Here is a 20,510-nt window from a genome sequence, read left to right as displayed (position 1 = left end):
CTTTGAAGCAGCAGCTGAAGAGCTCTTCTCAGCAGCTGCGAAGCAAATGCATGATCGCACCACCAATTAATTGAAGAAAAAAGTCCTGGAGCAGGAGCTCAGAGCTGCCTGAAGTCTTGCCTGCACAGCTCTCTGATGATTACAAATAATCACATCAGTACCAATTTCAGATGTTTGGACTGCAAACCCATCCAGCAGCTTCTCCTAAGCATGTAGGATGCTTTAAGCAGATTGAGCGTGCTTAGCGCCGTGGGCCAAATGGGGATGGGGAGAAGGAGGAGCAGCGATGCGAGTACTGGCAGGGTACTCACTGGCACCTGGGTACTGGCAGGACAGACATGCAGGCAAAGGCTAAGAGAAGGCACTGTCCATCTCTCCCTTAAAGCATTTTAAAACCGGCTTACCTGAAGGAGTCAAAGGTGTTGGCAGCCCAGATGTCTGTGCCCAGCATGTCAAGGGAGCTCTCCTTGTTGCCATTCTAGGAGGGAGGGAAAGGCGGTTACTCGCCCGAAGGCACGCGGGTCTATCCGGACCATGGCACAGCCCAGCACAGCCTCTCCCACCACCAGCCGCGGAGGTGTCCTGGCTCTGCACGTGGGCTCCTACGCTCCCCACGTTCACTGCAATGCAGAGTCCCCTTGCCCGCTGCAAAAGCGCACCGTAAAGGCAAGGACTGACACAGTTTCAGCCTTGGGGACACTAAGCTGTGGACAACACGGAGCAGACAACACGTAGGCTCAGCTCTGACTCGAGCCCTATCCCCCTACCCCACCATCCACAACCTCCAAGACCCACCGAGGGCCATCAGGCAGGTTGACATCCAAGCCATGAAGACACTCAGCTTCAGAGTCACAGACCAGCTGAGGTGGGAAGGGACCTCTGAAGCTCACCTGGTCCAACCCTCCTGCTCAAGCAAGGCCACCTACAACCACGTGCCCAAGATCACATCCAGATGGCTTCTGAATATCTCCAAGGATGGAGACACTCTTCACCAGCAGCTACCAGAGCCTGCTGTCACCAATAAGGATGGGGAAAGCTGTCCTGCTCCTTCAAGGAGTCATGGTGGCGTGACTTCTCCTTGCTCTAACAACAGGCGGGCGATGTCAGAACCCTGCACCGTGCCACCTCTGCCATGCACACCAGCAAATGAGTTCACAAGGTTATTCTGGTACACGACCCACCAGCACTAAGGTGACGGTTCCTTCCCCTGAGAAGCAAGAGCAACACGGTATAATCAGGTGGGAACTATAAGAAACCTCCAGCAAACTGCAAAGCACCTTGAATTTTCCCATGCAGCTGCTTTTGGCAAAACTGTCAACTCAAAGCAAGAGCATCTAAAGCAAAGACCTCACACCCATCCTTCATGGCCCCTTTACAGTCATCAGCCTACACGTGTCTTCCCCATAGAAAGAGGGCTGCCCTCTCCACCCTTTACAGGCAAAGAAGTAAAGCAGGTTGGTTTTTGCCAGGACCATTCAAGAAATCAGACTTGACTCAGACTCATATGGGATAGGCATGTAAATGCATTACAAAAAGGGAATCCCATATTACCAATTTCCCCCCAACATTTCTTACATAGATTCCGATTATTCATGATGTTACACATATTCAGATTATTTAACTATTTCAGCCCAAATGCTCCCGCTCTGGTGAAACAAGTGCTGGAGAAGGTGGCTTTCACATATTCCCCATCCTATAACTTCTGCTGTTTTCAAATATTATTAACTGAGACACTAAAAACTCATAAAAATTTGACCATTTCTTAATGAAGTCCCAGTCTTCAATCTGCCCATGAATTGAGCAATCTTTTCCCAAAGAGCAGGACGCACATCCTCGGTACACACTACAGACGGTCACACTTCACAGCCATTCCCAGCAAAACAACCAATTTCTACAACAGATACTCCAAATGCAGCTACATTGCTCCCTTTGTCATCTCCTCCAAGGGGTCTATGGATTACGATTTTAACCTCTGGGGATCTGCAGGTCAACATGTCTCTGCACAGAAACAAACTACCAGAAATATATAAAATTCTCATGATCGGTTATGGAAGCAAAGCTTTTTATTTTAGGCAAATGTAAGCAAAGCTTTCTCCCACCTAGGAGAGAAATTAGTTTTCTAAATACTCAGAAACATCCTCATGCAGTACAATGAAAATATACGTGCAGGTCTTTATAGCTATCACCCAAAGAAGTGATACTTCTTGCAGACAGATGCATTTCTCTTTCCATTTTCTATGGACATGGGAAATTTTAAGTACCTGTCAACAAGTCAGCTACAATAGGATTTCCTAAGAGTAAAGCATTTGGGCTCAGGAAGTATGATTGGGAACATGTAACCAGTTGCGATGACGCCGAGACACATCACCAACAAAGATATTAAATAGGAAAAGATTAAGATAAAGTGGGTTCCTAATGCAACAGGTTGCATCCTAAAATCGTTGCCCAAATTCAGCTCAGTACAGGGCTTCTGAAGAGACCCTTCTTGAGCCCTGAAATAAAACACCTAATGATTAATTACCCTCCGACGTTCGGCTTGAAATCTGTTTGAATGTGGATGGAGAGCCCTGGCACCGACACCTCCTAATTTGCGGCGTAAGCAGAGGCAGCACGAGCTGTCCCACCCGGCTCCCCTGCACCTCCTCGGCGCATCAGCTCATCCATGCTCTACCGGCGAGCACAGGCGGGTCAGCCCTGGCACTAATCCCAGCAATTAGGGGAAATTGCAGTGATGGTTCAGGTGGTGCAGGAGGTCAGATGGGTCCGAGCTTCTAGGCAGCGGTTGGATGCTCCCACCCAAACTGGGTTGTACCTCCTGGTCCCCACGACTTCTCGGAGACGCTCCAAGCATTAGCCAGACTCCATAAAGACGGCGCCGGGGCCAAACGATAATGCAAATTGTCATTAAGTTGTGAGTCACTGCGGTCATTTCGAGACGTCCTTTCAGTCTCGATGACCTGTCTTTATAACCGGTTTCTGTCTCGACTCACAAGGCAGGGAGCATGCTTGCTGCCCAAGTGAGCCTGCACTGCAGGGCGTTTACTAAAATGCTCACAGCACAGTACCAAGACTTAATAATAAGACTATAAAAAAGCCAATTCTCAAGTCCAGGGACAAAAAAAAAATTAAAAAAAAAATTGCATGTATTTAAGAAAAGAAATAACTTGCTGTCAGTTCCCCCAAGACTGCAATTATAACCATAAGCAGTTTTAATGTGAAGCTCCCAATGACCCAACCCTCAGCTTTACATAAACATTTTCACCGCAAAGGGGTTAGTACTGCTGAAAATTAATTAAGCTGCTAGGAATGATGATTGAGAGACACACTGACAAGAACAACATCAATACTCAGAGAGATCAGAGATCCGGTAAAGCAGATCCTACACGCAGTATGGTTTAAATGCACGTCCATAACCTCTGTCCTCCAGCCCCTGTGAGCACACATCACCTCCATCCACCGCCGGCCAACCCCTGTAGCTGCCCACACAAACAGAGGGACAGACCACGCCACCGGCTGCGTGGACTCTGACTGTTTACCCATGCATGCAGCTTCAGCAAATTCCCCACAAAGTCAGCATTTGCATGCACGCAGCAGCTTTTCAAAGCCCAGCTCAGCGTCCCACCGGTTCCTCCCGCCGCTCCTCATTACCATCCTCCAGCAAAACACGACAAATACAAAACCATGCTCTTCGTCGCACGATTGCAACAGCATTAGCTCATCGCTGTGTTTGGCATTAACATAGAACAACGCCAAGTGGTCGGCTGAGTCTGTGGTATAAATTCGGGATTATCCTGTGTCACGTGTTACTCCTCAAGCATCTTTCAGTTCTATGTTTGAGAAGATTCCCCCCCACCTTTCCTCCTTCTCAGCTGCCTACAACCCCTGGCTGCACTTTGGTAGAAAACAAAAAACATAGATACTGAACTGTCTGAAAAGGCTCCAATTAAAGGTTTCCTTGACAAAACCTGCAAGTTTTAGTAAGAAAAATAGAGACATTCTGAGGAAGACAGTATTATCCCTGCTCAACAAAGGAAGAGTATGTTGAGTCTCATTCCCTTCAGAAAGGACCATCACTTTCCAGCAACAGCATGGTTCTGTGTGTCCTCTCCCACCACAGCATGGCTCAGGAGGACAGACTATTTTCTCAAGCTCTCCAGGATGGATGAGATGGATTAATGGACCAGCACTTTGACCACTGGCCCAAATCTCCCAGAGTCCGTCCTCCACTTCTGGCACAACCAGTGCTCATGTGTGCAGAAGTAGAGCAACTCCAAGAAGAGAGAGGAAAACCGAGGCTGACTAAAACACGCAGAAGAGGTCCCTGGTCTGAGTTCAAGGCATGGACCTAAAACCAAATCAAAACCAAATTCTTACAGCCTTTTGCAGGGCAGGAAGGTAATTCCCCATGTAGCCCCGCTGACGGCTCCCATGGAAAGCAGCTGGACTCAAGGTCACCATTTAACACCATTTATGCAGCGTCCACTCATATATCAACTTCTGATGAAGACTTACCAAAAAATAATTACAGACATCTCTTAATGTCCCAAAATTAAAGTACTCCAAGACTTCAAATAAAGAAAAAAACCTAATTTCCTTTGCACTAAACCAGCTGACTAGGGACTTCTTTCCCAATATTAAGGCACTCAGCACACCTCAACAGACTTCTTTAGGTTGAAGGACAGCTACAGCCCTCAGCAGCCAGGTCACACATTACGTGTGAATTAAGTAGGTCTCTGAGGTGTCCTTCATAACTGACATGCACTCACACCCTATCTGTAGACACACACACAAAACACATCGTTAGGAGGATGCCTCTGATGAACAGCAAGCGAAGGACACAACTTCAGCACGTCACTACCAGGTATACCTTGGTTGGTTGCCCGAACTGGCTGCTTCTCCCGCGGCTGCCAGGCCTGGATCCAGACCCACGCCTGGAGCCCAACCCCGGCCGGGATCCTGCGCTCCCACTGCTGCTGTGATCCCACTCTTCCTGGAAACAACAAACAGCTCGCTTTAGTCAAGGGCAATGCCATCCTGCACCCACAAAAACCACCAACCTGGTGAGCCGGGACAGCTCCACCTCCCAGACCACACGTGCAAACACCTACAAAACCATGCACAACACCCTGATTTTGTGGCTTTCTCGGAGTCCTTTAATGTGTTCTATTTAAGCATTGCAAAGGGATGACATTGTGGGAGACTTCAATGAAGATAAGATTTGGCTCTAGTGCTCTAGTCTATGCATAGAAGAAATAATACTTACCTCCTCTATCTTCATGAGGATTAACTAGGCATATTCAACAACCTCACACTCTCTAAAACTGATCAAGGGCATTTGGACAATGCCCTTAACAACATGCTTTAACTTTTCATCAGCCCTGAACTGGTCAGGCAGTTGGACTAGGTGATGGTTGTAGGTCCCTTCCAACTGAAATAGTCTAGCCTAGTCTTGTCTAGTCTAGTCTAATCTATGCTATTCTGTTCTATTCTATATCCTTAATTCCCCTCCCAAGCCCAAATCAACTTCTCAGTCAGTTTTTTCCTCTGCTTAGCCGTCTGCTGGAGTCCAGCTACTCACATACATGAAGACATTTGCTGTTCACCAGAAGACACAATACACAAATAACTATTTTTGCCCATTAAGGAGCTGTTCCCAATGTTTTCCTTTCTTCTCCTAACACTTTTTCTGCTGTCAAGCAACCTGCAGGTTTCTTGTTCAGCCGGCAGCCCTCAGGGCAAGATGAGTCATCTGAAAACCAGAATAACTCACCCCACCAGCCCTATCTAGCCAAACATCCCACAAGGTGCTTGGGGAGAAAGGTGGATATTGTCAGCGTAATTGCTCCAAAAGCTTTGCTTAGAGGCTTGGGAAAGACCTTTGAAGTGACCTAAGGTGATTAAAAAAACATGAAGTCACGGAGTGCAGAATATTCAACTCTTTCAAGCTCTCTGAAAATCTGGGAAATACAAAGGGGAGCATGTGTTTCAGGACCGGTGTGAGAGCTGACACTTAAAAAGGGCTTCTCATGTCTCAGACATCCTCGGGGGGCTACACAATTCCCTGCGGACATTGCCACGGGCTAAGACAAGGGCAGAGCCACCTTGGCCTTCAAGAGCCAAAAGGACTCACCAGCAAAGCAAGGCGTGAACTCCTCCTTGCACACAACAGCCAAGTCCGGGTCACTAACTTGGGGGCACAGACCAGGTCCCAGCTCCTCCACTGACACCTGGGTTGGATGGGGCAGGGAGACAGCTACACAGCAGACCCTAAGCTACCTAAGGTGATGCTACCCAGTGGTCCAGCACGGACCTTAGCGCACATGAAACATGTAAGTATTTACCCAACACAAGGGACTGGAAGCAAAACCCATCAGTAGTGGTTTCTGCGTTGCTCCAGCTGCATGTTCTCCATCCTCAAACCTAGCAAGCCTCAAGCAAGCTCAAAAATATTGCGGTTGCTATAGCCTAAAATCAGTACTGACTTCAAAAGAGGTCAACTGGTTGTCAGGTTGTATACAGATGAAATTTGAGAGGTTGTGGTTATTCCCACTACATGTTACAACAACAGTAGAAAGCACCTTCTTCCCTCCTCATCACACCATGATCTCAATCTCCCAATAACTGAGAAATAACAAGTGACACAAAGTTAAGGGAGTTGTTAAATTGGCATGGAGGGGAAACAAACTTTGATTGATGCCATTTTTGAGACACAGGCAGGTGGCCACTTTTGGAAGCCTTGGGGAAGAGCTAGTCTTTCAGGCATCCTGAGGAGTAAGAAATATCTCATTTGATGTGGGAAAGATGCACACCAACTGAAAAGGTGGTTGGTAGAAATGAACCTTCACCACCCAGATGTTCGAAGGATTAATTACCAGTTTACTGTATCCTACACACTGAACATCTTGTTCATCCATGTATGAAAAATTTCTGTGCCAAATGCTGCAATGGGACCAAGTCAGCATAGGCACCCTTCACTTTAAAAGACACACCGAAAATAAACATCACCATTCCGTTATATTCAGTTGACCCAACTTTTGGCCATGGTTGCCTGCAGACAGCCTGAGGTTATGCAAATTCCAGAAATGCAGCTGGCCACAATAAGGCCCTTGTAAGAAACAGGGAGATTGGTACCACCATGCATCAACATCCAAACTCACCAAGACGACCCAGTGGATATGGCACAAACCAATTAGATAAAAATCACAGGTACCCTTTCGCTAAATCAGCTTGTCTCCTGGCTCTAACTCATGGCCTGGGGTCTCTTCCCTGTTCACGTTCCTTATCACACCCTATTAATATTTATATTTGAAACCAAATTATTTAAAAAATAAAAATCGTTGAAACTTCTGTTGAAGCTGAAACAGTCCAACCAAGTATGGCCAAATACACTCATGTTCAAACTCACCAGCACAGCTAAGCTGAATATTTTACCTAAATTTCTGTCTAACTGCCAAAGATGAACAACTTTTTACTGCTACCTTACTGATGGGGGTTCAAATCTCCAGAACAGAAATACATCCACCAGAAACTCTCCCAGACATTTCTGGTGGCTTTGCATCCTCTAATAAAGCCATTTCGTGCTAAAATGAACACTCTCTGCAGACCTCCTTTCTCCAGCAGCAGGGAAGCTCACACCAACCTCATGGGTGATGCTGGAGGAGCGGGGGCAAGAGTACACAGGTAATGATCATTCCTTAAAAAACAACAACCGAGCAACAAAACCCCTCGACCAGCATCATTGCAAAACCCATAAAAACCTCATCCCAAAGGCATACAGGCAGCTGGGCTTCAGCTGAAAGCCAAGGCTCCGCGGCGGTGAGACATGGCACTGGCTACTCTCCATCTCACAGAATGGCCACCTACACATTCCCCCTCAGTGCTCTTGTTAAATTAATTCAGCAGGTTGCAGGAACAGATTTGTCCGCAGCTCTGACAAAAGCTGAAGAAACGGTTGTAAAGGCACAAAGTTCTCCATCCCATGCCCTTGCCTCCTGCCAACCCAATCCCCCATCATCTGGCCCCATTACCCTGTGCTGTACCCTCAAAAGACCAAAACTCTCCTAGTGTCTCCCAACACCCCAAACAACCCTTGAACTCTTGTTCCCAGCTCTTATTTGGGCTCCTCCACCTACCATTCATGGCCTACACTCACCAGCAGGAGATGGGACCTCTGAGCCACACTTTGGGGCTTGGAGGGAAACGTCACCCCCTCCAGAGACTGATTCCTAGCAGCTGCTCTCATCCATGCCAATCCATCTGGCCAAGTTCTGCACGCTCTTGGGAGCAACGAGGCTTGTGCACATTAACACTGCCAGCCACCCTCCTTTGGAAACTAGCTGTCAAATCTAACATTTGCATTTTAATTAGCAATAATCATATGTTTCACTTACACTGCAATTTTCACCTTCACAGCTAGCTCTTTGAGGCATGAACTAATTAATCCTGCTCCCTTTGCCAGCTCAAGAGTTAATACTTTCTGCTGCTTCAGTGCAAGTTTGAAAATCCCATTTGCAGAAAAAGGAGATAACTTTCCCCAGTGCACAGGCAATAAATGGAAACGCAGTGACCACCTACGTGGTTGCTCTCAGTGATGGCGAAGTTGGCTGTGTTGGTAGAGGTGTAGACCAACCATGGCAATACCACAAGCTTTAAGTGGCCCAAAGACATCAGTGGATTTTTTATGAGATTCATCTTCAATTGTATGTAAAAATCTCAATATTCAGTGTACAGTATTCACAGCCTAAGGTGGACCAGAGAAAAAGGAAAAACAACAGAAAACTAGAGGAATTCTCAGGACAAAAAAGTCTCTGAGATAACCCCCAGCATTAACAACGGTCTCACCACTGCACCTACAACCAGCTCCCTAGATCAAGTTGTGGGGTGTCCTTCACGTGACTCCCAAACTTTGAGTCTTAATCCTGGTCAGAACAGAAGACAGCTATCATGTAAAACGTTCTTTCTGAGGTTTTTCTGCAGTAGAGGTTTCCAGGCACCCACTTTGTGCTGCAGCTACATCTTCCAGTTATGCAAAATTTTGACACTGGACTCCAAGTATTTCCCTGCTCTTCTAGACCTGTTTAGGAAAAACTACTCCAATTTTTCTATGGAAAAATGATGACTGAATTCTTTTAATAAGGTAAAATGCACCTTTTAAGAAAAAAAATAAGATTACTCTAAACATTTTAGTAGGGACAAATTTCCAGCTTCTTTCTTCTCAATGCATTGCATAAAGCTATAAGGAAAACAGGAAACTTACCCTTCTAAAAATATCATGCAGAAAACCCAACCACTTTGGCTCTGCTCCTTCCCTCTCCAGGTCAATGTCCACCTTCCCCAGCCCTTTCCAATCTGGTACAGTACCTGATCACTGCTTTGGTAAAGGCACAGCAGAAGAGACACCAAACATCGCTTGGAGCTCTTCTCCCACCAGGAAAAGTAAGGTTTTACTTATACCTGTGCCACAATACAGGATCAAAGGATCTGATGGGCTTGGAAGTAGGAGGGTAAAGCCAACAAGATCTTTCTGGACTCCCCAGGAAAGGGCCAAGCCTGTGTGGTTGTGTTCCTTCTGGACAACATCAGAAGAGACACGTTAGCCAAGGATGTGCTAGATAGCTCATTTATGCACAAGGATGAAGATGAGAAGGACCACTGAAAGCACTCAGAACGGCACCAAGAACTTTAGATGTGCCATGGAAACCCAGCAGCAAGCCCCTGCCTGAGCCTTGGAGAAATTGGCTCATGTCATCCCTTCCCTGCCAAGAGCTTCAGCACTTGACCTAGTCAACCAAATCTGGAAGAAGAATGGAGACCTCAAAGTTAACTCAGCTACTGCAAATTTCACAAAAATAGAGTGCAAGGAGCTCTCCTTTCAGCAGGCAGACCAGCATCACCCTGTCCGCTCTACACAAATGGAAACTGAGGGTGACGAAACGTCCTCCCACGTGAGTCACTAGTGACACCAGGCCTAGAAGACACCCTCCTCCATCCTCAGTAAGCAGCAACCATTCTCCTACATCAGGCTGCAAAGCAGTGAAGCATTTCACTCCCAGGTCTTCAGACACTCAAGCAGGTGTCTGCTTCATGAGGGGCAGTGCTGCTTCACGAGGTGTATCCCAAACAGAAGTCCCAGAGAAAGTTAAAACCTATACATTAGCTCAAGTACTTGATTTCTTTCTCAGCAGTCCTCTCCGACCGTAATTGAACAGGGCTGCATTCACTACACAGAGGGAGTGTCACCTAGCAATTACAGGCAGAAAACCATTAAGTGACTGGTTTTCTCAGAGCCGCTCTTTGATCATGGGCAGGTCACTCCACTTAAAGATTTAATTTCTTCCTCCATCAGGCAGGGCCACACCAACCTGTGTTCACTGGCAGAGCCTCAAAGTATTCCCTGTCTTTCTCTTTTTCTTTTGGAAATGAGACAATGGCGACTGGACCATCTGCCAGCACCCACTTGTCCCAACAGGTCTTCAGTGTGACGGCCAACCTCAACCAAATTCAGTGTACAAACCAGCCCTGGGCTATGATACAAGCAGGTCAGTGAGACAGAGAACCCCAAACTTCCCCCAGGATCATCCCTCACATTTTATTGAGCAAGAAAATCACTGTGCTTCAGATCTGGACCCAAGGGTGGGCAACTAAAGCCAGACACAGGCTGTCTACCAACACAGGGAAATTAATTACATCTTCATCAGGAGATCCTGCCAGCCTCTTCGCAAGCAGCACGTGCCCACCCACTCACCAGCGCTTATCTGGTTAGCCAAGGATTTGGGGCATTACATGCTGCCTGCTGATGTCAGTGGATTTAAGCTAGCAAGAAGATGACTTCACTGCTGACTTGAGAAGTTTATATGACGGTGGTGCTGGTTGCAGAAGCCTCAGTCCAACTCTAGACCTAGTGACTTGGCCGAGATCATGATCCCTTGCCACCTGCCTCTGCAGCATCCATTGGGGAGGATTTCCTGGTGTTTGACCCCAGCCCGTCAAGCAGCACAGATGCCTGCAAAAAAATAATCTCTGGGATTGCAAGAGAAACCTGCACTGATAATTTGTTTTTTTCCGCTTTCTATAAAATTAAGTTCCACTGTGCATTGAAGTCTGCTGTTTCCGCAGAGACAACATTCACACATCACCCCATCCCTACTATTGCCTTTGCTTTGGCAACGTAGCAGCTTTTCCAGCCGTGACTTCATATGGTTGGAAGCCAAGTGCTCATTATCGGAGGGGGTTTTGAGGTTCAGGCAAGACACATGAAAGAGGGACCTGAAAGGTTTAAGTGGATTTGCTCTTCTCCCACCCCACACACAGCAGTCAAAGACTCTTCCCCTGGCTGCATCTCCCCAAACGCAGGCAGGTCGGATGTCCTCTGCCTACAGTCTGAGCTCACACGACACGAAGCATCTCCTGCCTGGAAACATTTTGGCACTAGCACAGCACTGTACTTCTTTGAGTCAGAGACATTGGAGATAAAGTTTCACGTGATATTACATTTGATTTTGTGGGAAATTCTCACGCTTTCCTTATCAGCAATGCTTGGGCTTGTGTTCAGACATCCTTTAGCAGGATGTGCCAGGCTCGGTGACAGTGGCACACAATCCCTGCAAAGCTCTCTACATCTCCACGCTACCGAACAGCGCAGGACACTCAACATCTTATGCTGTTAACCTGATAGAGCAGCCCTTGGGATGCTCTTGACCCCAGTCAGCTAATTATCTCCAACCAAGGCCCAAGAGCGGAAACCCACCACCTCTGCCTGCCAGAGGTGTGCTGCTGTTTCTACTGGCTTAATGGGAAGGCAAACCAAGTCATCTCCTCCACCGCCAGCTCCTTGGGGAGAACAGCAGAAGGGTGCTACCAGTAAGGTGTAGGATAATCCAGTTGTAATCCACACACCCTGCCTGCTCCTTCACTGCTCAGTAGATAATCAACATGACCGTCAACTGGAGAAGCCCCTGAGGTCCCCCATCATGCAACAAGTCCCTGCTGCACCTGGCGGGACATGGACACACATGCAAATAAGCAGTAAAATAAACTGCACTCCCATTTACTGCCAACAACACAGGCTTTTGCTTGGTGACGATGGGTGACAGCCAGCCACCACGGGGGAAGGGAGGGACTTGGCCAGGAAGGAGGATTTTCAGCTCTCCCTCTCCCACCGCCTGGAGAAATGGGACAAACCCGCAGAGTTACTCTGGTTTTTGTTAATGTCCTTTACGTAAGGGGAGTCTGGGAGGGAGCTGCTGCCAGGCCTTTCACGTACCAAGAGCTCCGCTGGCTCTCTAAATACATACTATACCAGAAGTCTTTTACTTAATGAATTGCTCTCAGAAATATATCAAAGAGCTTCCTACTTGCAACAGCTTCACAAGAGGAATGCAAATAAAGTATTATATAAAATCTTCCCACTGGGTCTTTTAAAAAAAAATAAATCCAAACATAAAGAGATTTAAAATGATTCCATTATCTAAACTTTCCTCATTTATAGAGGCAATACGGTGCTCAGATAGTATCTTGCGTACATCGATGGAGTAGTCTTCACCCCAGAGGCTCACAGGGTGCTAGCAGACCTTCTAGAGGGTATCGCTCAAATGCAGCGGGGCTTAGTGGAGCACGACAATGCCATGCAGCAAACGAAAGCGTTCACAGTAGGAAACAAGGAGAATTATAGATGAGCTGAATGTAACTGCGAGGCCAGGATTTTCTCAGTGCACCAAGAGTTCACAAAATGTATCTCATGAGATCCTCCATGAGCAGACCGTCTTCTTGCAGCTGCCTGCCCAGAGAACTGGAAAGACCAGAGTAAAAGGTTTCCAGGGGGAATTTTCTCCATTTTTAAGCCACTGTTTTGTACAGGATGCACAAGTGCCGGCCTACGGGCACTGACCCCCATATAGTCTCCCACAGCTGCTAATAGCAGATATGTCACCAAGGAATGTAAGAGCAGGGAAAGTATGGGGTGGTCTTTCCCTGAGATACCCCACAGTGTCGGAAAAACAGCAATTTAGGAATATCCTGGACTGCAGGTTGCATCAAGACACCTTATTTTTACCCTTAAATTGCACATTATCCAGGAATTGCTCTCAGCCCCACACTTATAAAACATCCTGTGTATGCGTATATACATACTTATAATATATAAATGTCTATATAAATACATAATACACCTATACACACCAAAAAAATAAAATCTTTCTTTTATTTGCCTTAACCTTGCTGCATCCTACAGACAAGAATTTCAAAGGCATCAGGTACTTAAGGATGCAGAGAGGGATTTTCAGGCACAGAAAAGTCAGCTTCACTCTAGGCTCCCTTATAACCTTTAGGAAGCCAATTACTTCTGAAAATGTGGCCCTGGACTACCCTGCCTTTGCAGAAAAGGAACCAGATGCTGAATATATTTTCAGGACTAACCTGGATTTCCATATAAATGCCCTTTCTGATCATCAGGTTAGAACTGTGTGAGGCATATCATGGTTACTGATACATAACCCGCATTTTCACGGTAGTTGAAGCCAGCAGAAATCTCACATCCAAGTATTTTTCAACTAAGACTGGTGCATATTGCATAACAAGCAATGCAGAAATCTCAGCTGGAAATAAAACAGGAAAAACAGGAATTCGATTTTCCAACCAAACCCCTCAAAATCCATAAAAAATTGCAACAACCCCCCCCCCAACATCCCTTGGGAAATAAATAGCTTTTTCCTTAGCAGGTTTGAAGAGTGATTGATAGTTTACATTCAAGACAAACACCTTATTAATGAGTATTTTTATTTTTAATGTTTAAAGCTACTAGTGAAAAATCAACAGCCAGAAACAGTAATAAACTGAACCTAGTCCTCACCAGCAGTTTCACTCGTATATCAGTAACAGCAAGAGAAACGCTTGCCTGGACAGACGAACAATAGCTTGCAGCTCCCCTTTGGTGCCAAGGAAAATTTGTTATTCGCTGTTAAAGGAAGCCCAACATGGAGAGAGATAATTACTAGCTCCGCTGCAGGCTGGGAGAGAGCCCAAACGCAGGGAAAACAGCTTGGGCATCGGCGAATGTTATTTGTATATAGAAAACAAGCTCCGTGCTCAAGGAGATCAAATAGGTTTAATGTCCAGGAAAAAAAAGAAAAACAATATAGAAAACTCAAGTTGGAACAAAAGAGAGCAAGGCACAAGGTAGATGGAAGATGTCAGGGCTGCATTGATTGGAGTCAGGAAAGCATCACTCGTGTGTGACTCCTGCATCCTCCTGTGGTACCCACCAGAGACTGGCACGTCAGCTGAGCCCTTGGGTGAGAAGCCAGGGACCTTCTTCCCCAGGGAAAACACCCGGTCCTGCTAACATCCTGAGCAACCCAAGGAGGCTCGATGGAAACGGCCAGCCTCCCAGCTGAATTTCAAGCAGCTGGCTGCGGCGGTGGGAGGGAGCCCAGCTGGGGTTTTGCTGCTGAATATTTCAGAGCAGATCAAAGCTATAATAAATTAAATCCACAATTCCGTCTGTCACCTTCAGAGGTTAATCTGAAGCAGCATCTCTGTACAGCGCGCACCTTCCTACACAACGAGACCTTGTCTTTGTTATGTGCAGGTACTTGTATAGATGCTACCAACATCCTTGCATCCAGGCATAGGGCAGTGAGGGGACATGTAAGCCGCCATCCCACAGCCCAGCAGCTTCCAGCACGGCTCTGCATGGGAAGAAACTGTGCCCAAAACAGGAGCTGCAATACACACTGCTCAGACTGGCACGGCCTCTTGTACCACCCTGCAAGGGGCTCCGAGGCTTCTTCTCAGGGATCCCACACGTGGGACTGAAGCCTGGAGGGCATCAAGCAGGGCAAGAGCACCAAAACCACCAGCCTGAAGCCCCTTCTCCAGGTGGGACATCCATCAGCTACAGCAACTGCAAAAGCCACTTCACCCTTTCCTTCAGACGGCTTAGTCTCCTATTTCCTCAGGCAAAAACTGCTCTTGCGGAGTTGACGGTCGCATGGTGGCACAGCAGCTCCTCAACCAAGTGACATGGTCAAACCCATGCCTTCACCCTACCCAACCCTCTCCCATCCTGGTGCTCACATGGAGGGACAGCTACCTCCTACAATGCCAGCAGCGCTTGATAAGTACTCCTCACTGATGTCCACACCCCATACAACCACCAAAACTGACCCACACCTGGCTTCTCATTGCAAACCCAACACAGGCTCTCAGCATGTGCAATTTTGCTTCTTCTCCCAGTTCACCCTCTCAGCTATTTAATCCTCTTCCCTGCAACACCATCTTTGTGCTGCAGCCCATAACCAAGAAGCACAGCTACACAAAGATCCCTCATCACAGCTACATCTCATACTTCCAAGTCAGCTTTGATGCTCCGAATAGGTCCCTTGCACAGGTGACAATAAGAAGCTCTTCAGGAATAAATGGGACACTCCATACTTTTTCCCCTTTATTGCAGAGCAATAAGCTCCTGGTTGAAGCATCCATCCACACATCAGGATATTGCCCATCTCCCACAGTTTTTGGGGGGCAAGCTTTCAGATGCCGAACACAGGGATACATCTCCCCTTCCATGGGAGAGGAAAAGCTGGCGGCACGAGCAGGCAATGCGCTGCCAGATGAGGCAGTACAAGAACAAAAGCAAAGGTTTGGTGAGGAAGAGCTAAACACAACCCCTACCTGATTATGTTCGTGAGACGACGAGCCCTTCCCTCGGGATGGGGAACAGCTGCCATCAAGCTGCTCGCTACAATCCGCCGTCCACTGTAAAAGGGATAAAAAAAGGGATTGTGTAAAATAATAGCCAGGCTGGGGAAAACTGCTGTGTCAGTCCACAGCACACAGCAAACACCGTCCAGCCGCGGGCATCGCTGTACGCGTGCGGCCCCCCCTCCTTTTCGAGGATGATCCCAAAGGCTTTGGCTTGGAAACGCTCCACCCACTGCCCATCACTCTCCTGTCACCTCTGCTGACCTACCTGGAGAACCAAACAATGCTATCACGCTTGAGAGCCTTCTGCTAGACTTATGCCTATCTCCTTTAACAATTTTGAGTGCAACCATGTGCCTGGAAAGGTCTCCCAAGGTACAGTTCACCCATTATTATGGCCATAGCCAAAAGAAAATTGCATTTTCCCCCTGACTTTCCTCTTTTTCCTGGTGGGAGCAAGGTTGGAGACATCCCCACCATGGGAACATCCACACTTTGGGATTCTCTAGACTGGTGATGGATTCAGCTCCCCTGCAAGTGGTGTGGAGGATGAAGCGGCGTACAATGAGCTTTTCCTTTCTTGCCCCAGCACGGAGAGCAGTTATCCAGGGATGTGGTACCATCTGAGCATCTCACACATATGTGTGAGTGGATTTATCCTCTCTCAGGCAGGGAAAACATTATTACGGCCGCAAGGAAATGAACTGCAGAGAGATTAAATAACTTGCCCAACATTAAAGATTAAGTTGCTGGCAGAACCTTGCAGTTAAAACCAATTTTCTTGGTCTCAGTTTAGTGCCTTCCCCCTAAACCCATCCTTTTTCCTCCAGCGTTCATTAAGAGGGAACATGCCACCTTCAGTCAGGCTGGCTTCCACCAGGGTTACTCCAGAGAGCTGGAAGATACATGCATGTTTATTCCTTGCTTTGATAAGAAGTGATCAGGAAGAGAAAATCAGAAATAAAAATTCCTGATTATTTCTTACACAAATTTGGGATACAAGGTGGGAAAATTAGTATCTTTGGGAGACAAAAGATAATTCCTTCTTAATGCACCCCTGAAGACATGGCTTGATAAAAGCACATGAGCTATGTAAAAGCCCATCCTCACTTCTTGTCCCATATACAGCCCTAAAAAGATGAAATACTGCATTTTGCTGGAGTTTCACATAGAAATCCTAATTAAACTTATACACCAACGGTCTGGGGTACAACCACATTTAGCTGCTGATTTTGAGATGCCTCTAAAAGTGGTTTAATTAAAAGGTTCAATGTTCAGATGTTTCATTATTATTCATTTTTCTTTTAAAATGAAACTTGACTGTCTTTAAAGACAGCAATCACAGAACTGACATTAAAAACCCAGCAGCTCCTTGTTTTCAGGATAGGCCAGAGAGGAAAGCTAAAATACCATTTCCACAGCTGGAAGATGGATTTGGTTGCTGCAGCCAAGGATCTTGATGCAAAAATTGTACACAGGCTGCCAAGAAAATTAGTAGTTTTTGTCCTTAAGATGCAGAGGGAGCCCAGGGCTTACGAGCAGAGGTGTGGACAGGCTGCAAGTGGTTGTAAAACTTTGACTACTAATTTATTTCTAATTCAATAGTATTTCTAAACTTGACACATTAAATAAAGCAGCACTTGCTTGTTTGACCTGAAGCCCCTCCAAAGTGTCACTTCAAACACAGCCATTTTCCAGCCTTGGGTTAAAAAAATGCACTATAAAGTACGTTGAATCACTTGATTTTTAAATTTATTTTCTCCCAGTTCTAACAATTTTGATCCTCAAATTGTAAAAGACCTCTTCAGCAAAATCTGTTCTTAAAAGTGTTCCTTTGATTGGTAATTTCTTTACACTGAGCTAATATATAAAGGGTCCAAAGCTCTGGATCAGATCCTCAGCTCCAGGAACCTTGCATAGCTCAGATAAATCAGATAAACACTGCAATCAGATAAGGATTCACATATAGACTCACAGAATGGTTTGGGTTGGAACAGACCTTCAAAGATCATCTAGTTCCATCCCCCTGCCATGGGCAGGGACACCTTCCACCAGACCAGGTTGCTCCAAGCCCCATCCAGCCTGGCCTTGAACACTGCCAGGGATGGGGCAGCCACAGCCTCTCTGGGAAACCTGTGCCAGTGCCTCACCGCCCTCACAGTGAAGAATTTCTTCCTTATGTCCAATCTAAATCTCTCTTTTTCAGTTTAAAACCATTGCCCCTTGTCCTGTCGCTCCAGGCCTTGGTAAAAAGTCTCTCTCAGTCTTTCTTCTAAGCCCTCTTTAAGTACTGAAAGACTGCAATAAGGTCTCCCCGAAACATTCTCTCTCCAGGCTGAGCAACCCCAACTCTCTCAGCCTGTCCTCACAGGAGAGGTGCTCCAGCCCTCTGACCATTTCCATGGCCTCCTCTGGACCTGCTCTAACAGGTCCATGTCTTTCTTGAAGAAGGGACCCCAGTGTTGGACGCAGTACTGCAGGTGGGCTCTGCGGGAGTAGAGGAGGACCATCACCTCCCTCGACCTGCTGACCACGCTTCTTGTGATGCAACCCAGGATGCGCTCGGCTTTCTGGGCTGCAAGCACACATCGCTGGCTCATGCCCGGTTTTTCACCCACCGGTGTCCCCAGGTCCTTCTCTGCAGGGCTGCTCTCAACCCATCCATCCTCCAAGCTGTGCCGATGCCAGGGATTGCCCTGACCCAGGTGCAGGACCTTGCACTTGGTTTTGTTGAACCTCATGAGGTTCACATGGGAGAGCAAGCTTTTCTCTGCTGGACTTGGGGACATTGGCTTTTGCACGCTGGGGTGCATGGGGAAGGGGACGGGAGAAGAAGGCACCTCTGGTAACTGGCAGGAGAGCACCTTGCCCTCATTACCCCAACCATTCCTCCCAATTTAAAGGCAAAACAAAGCCCTAGGGAGGCAGGGCCTCATTTGTAAGCAATTAATAGACTTGAGTGTGAAACGAGACAAAATGACCTGCAACAAAACTTCTCTGCATGCTGGAGGAAGTCATAGTCCTGGACAAACCCTGCTCTTCTCCCCATCATTGTACCCCCAGCTCGACTTTGCCATGTAGTCTCATTAGCTTTTAAACTAACATTAAGGCTTAATGCAGAGTAGTCCGGGGATCTCTGCTTGGGATCAGCCTCCCTTGCACCTCATATAAAGAGACGAAGACCCAAATCAGACCAGCAGACCCCTCCAGCAGCTCAAACACAGCTATCCAACAATGGCCATATCCTTACCCTTACGACCTTTCAGTCTTATTATTCTCATTTCATCCTCATAACCATTATGTAAGTACTCTCTAACCTAAATATTTTATCCTACTGGGAGGGGTAGGAAAGCACCTCTATCACAAACAGAGGATCACGGCAGCCTTACAAGCCCAAGGGCACAGACAGAAGCTCACTGCTCCCTGCATCATGGGCTCCTTATCCTTTCAACAGTTCACATCTTCAGCACACATCTGGCACACTGTGGCACCAGAATACAAACGAGTTCCCTCCGAACATCAACAGTAGTTCAGGAGGTTTCATTTCTCCTTGTGTTGGACCTAAAATGTCCATTTTAGGAACAAACCTAACTAGGACCATGTCATTCCTAATGACAACACCAAACCACATCCCCGCTAAAAACATCCCTTTGTTTGCTAGGTACTCACATCCTCTGAAATGCAGCAATTTCCTTCTCTGACATAACAACCGTGAAGCAAGCAAACAGGTTAGAACGCATATTAAAAGGCCCACAAAACCCACAATTTTGGAGAGCATTTGGGGCTTTTCACTGACCTTCTGGACTTGGTTGTTTCATGGACAGCCCTGTGCATACGGACAGGAGCACATCCCACTACCAAGCATCCCCCCCGCTGCAGCCCCTGCAGCTCTTCCCAATCCCTCCAGGATTTTTCCACCCTGGTGAAGCAGCATGCTGTTTGGGATGGAGAGAGGCACCCTTCATCTAGAAATGAAATGCCTTTCATTTATAAATGGGAACCTTGGAGAAGTCAAAAAGCTTCAGGGCACGCACCTTGAGACCATGTTAAAACAAAACCCAGTTGGCAGGAGATGTCTACCAACTGCTGGGACACCCCATACGTGGCTGAACAAGCAAGCTGCCCCAAATCCAATCTTTTATTATGTCCTGCTTTACACCTCAATGCTCAAAAAGCTGCTTCAGTTGGACGTGCATCTCCAACCCAGGTAACAAGCCACCGGCGTCCCCCAGCTCCTCTCCCACCGCACGCTGTGCCCTTCACCTACCTGTGAGACGTGGGACTGTGTCTTCTCGCTCTCACCGTCCACCTCCGTTTTATCTGTCAACAGCCCCTGGACCTGGTACTCCAGGACATAGCTGTCTATGAAACGTTCCAGCTCCTCGATCTCCTGAGAGCGACTGCTCCCCGCCTCCGAGGAGGCCGATGCCACCGACGAGTTCTCCATCCCTTCAGGAGAGATGCCGACAATGGAGGGGGCCTGAGAAAGCAGAATAAAAATAGGCAAGAAATGATTTCCCAGTAATTATAAAGAGGTTAAAAAGAAGCAGTAGCCAAAGCCTATCAGTTACCACAGGCAGGATACTTTCGCTGTATATCCAATAACATTTATAATAGTCCTAGGTGGTCATATTCAGAGTTTCCAGGCGTGCACAAACAAAAAAAGTTCCATTTCTGTAATATTCCTACATCTAAGGACAACAATGCTTATCCTCCTTCCTAAAACCCAAACTACTGAAAACCTCCAGACACGTGCACAGAAGAAAAACAAAATTTAAAAGCTTAATTTAAAAAGCCCATGGCATTAGCTG

The 20,510-nt window shown here is 46.9% G+C and overlaps 1 protein-coding gene across 3 annotated transcripts in view; it reads right to left on the bottom strand.

The window, feature by feature from the left end:
• The window catches only part of CTIF (CBP80/20-dependent translation initiation factor), a 110,622-nt gene extending 90,451 nt beyond the window's left edge, over positions 1 to 20,171 (bottom strand). For 2 of the 3 annotated variants that reach the window (XM_010582998.1, XM_010582999.1), the window contains exons 1-4: positions 19,967 to 20,171; positions 15,670 to 15,753; positions 4,868 to 4,990; positions 405 to 478 (exon numbers count right to left, since the gene is read on the bottom strand). In XM_010582998.1, the coding sequence (XP_010581300.1) occupies positions 405 to 478; positions 4,868 to 4,990; positions 15,670 to 15,753; positions 19,967 to 20,146 (461 nt within the window). In that variant the 5' untranslated portion in view covers positions 20,147 to 20,171. The remainder of the gene's footprint in view (positions 1 to 404; positions 479 to 4,867; positions 4,991 to 15,669; positions 15,754 to 19,966) is intronic. The other variant, XM_010583000.1, reaches the window with a different exon arrangement.
• Between the last annotated feature and the right edge of the window lie 339 nt (positions 20,172 to 20,510).

The sequence above is a fragment of the Haliaeetus leucocephalus genome, unplaced genomic scaffold, assembly GCF_000737465.1.
Source record: "Haliaeetus leucocephalus isolate CR32 unplaced genomic scaffold, Haliaeetus_leucocephalus-4.0 Scaffold866, whole genome shotgun sequence".
Taxonomy (NCBI): Eukaryota; Metazoa; Chordata; class Aves; order Accipitriformes; family Accipitridae; genus Haliaeetus; species Haliaeetus leucocephalus.
The sequence above is the reverse complement of the archived record's forward strand: the minus strand, read 5'-3'. Positions and strand labels throughout refer to the sequence as shown.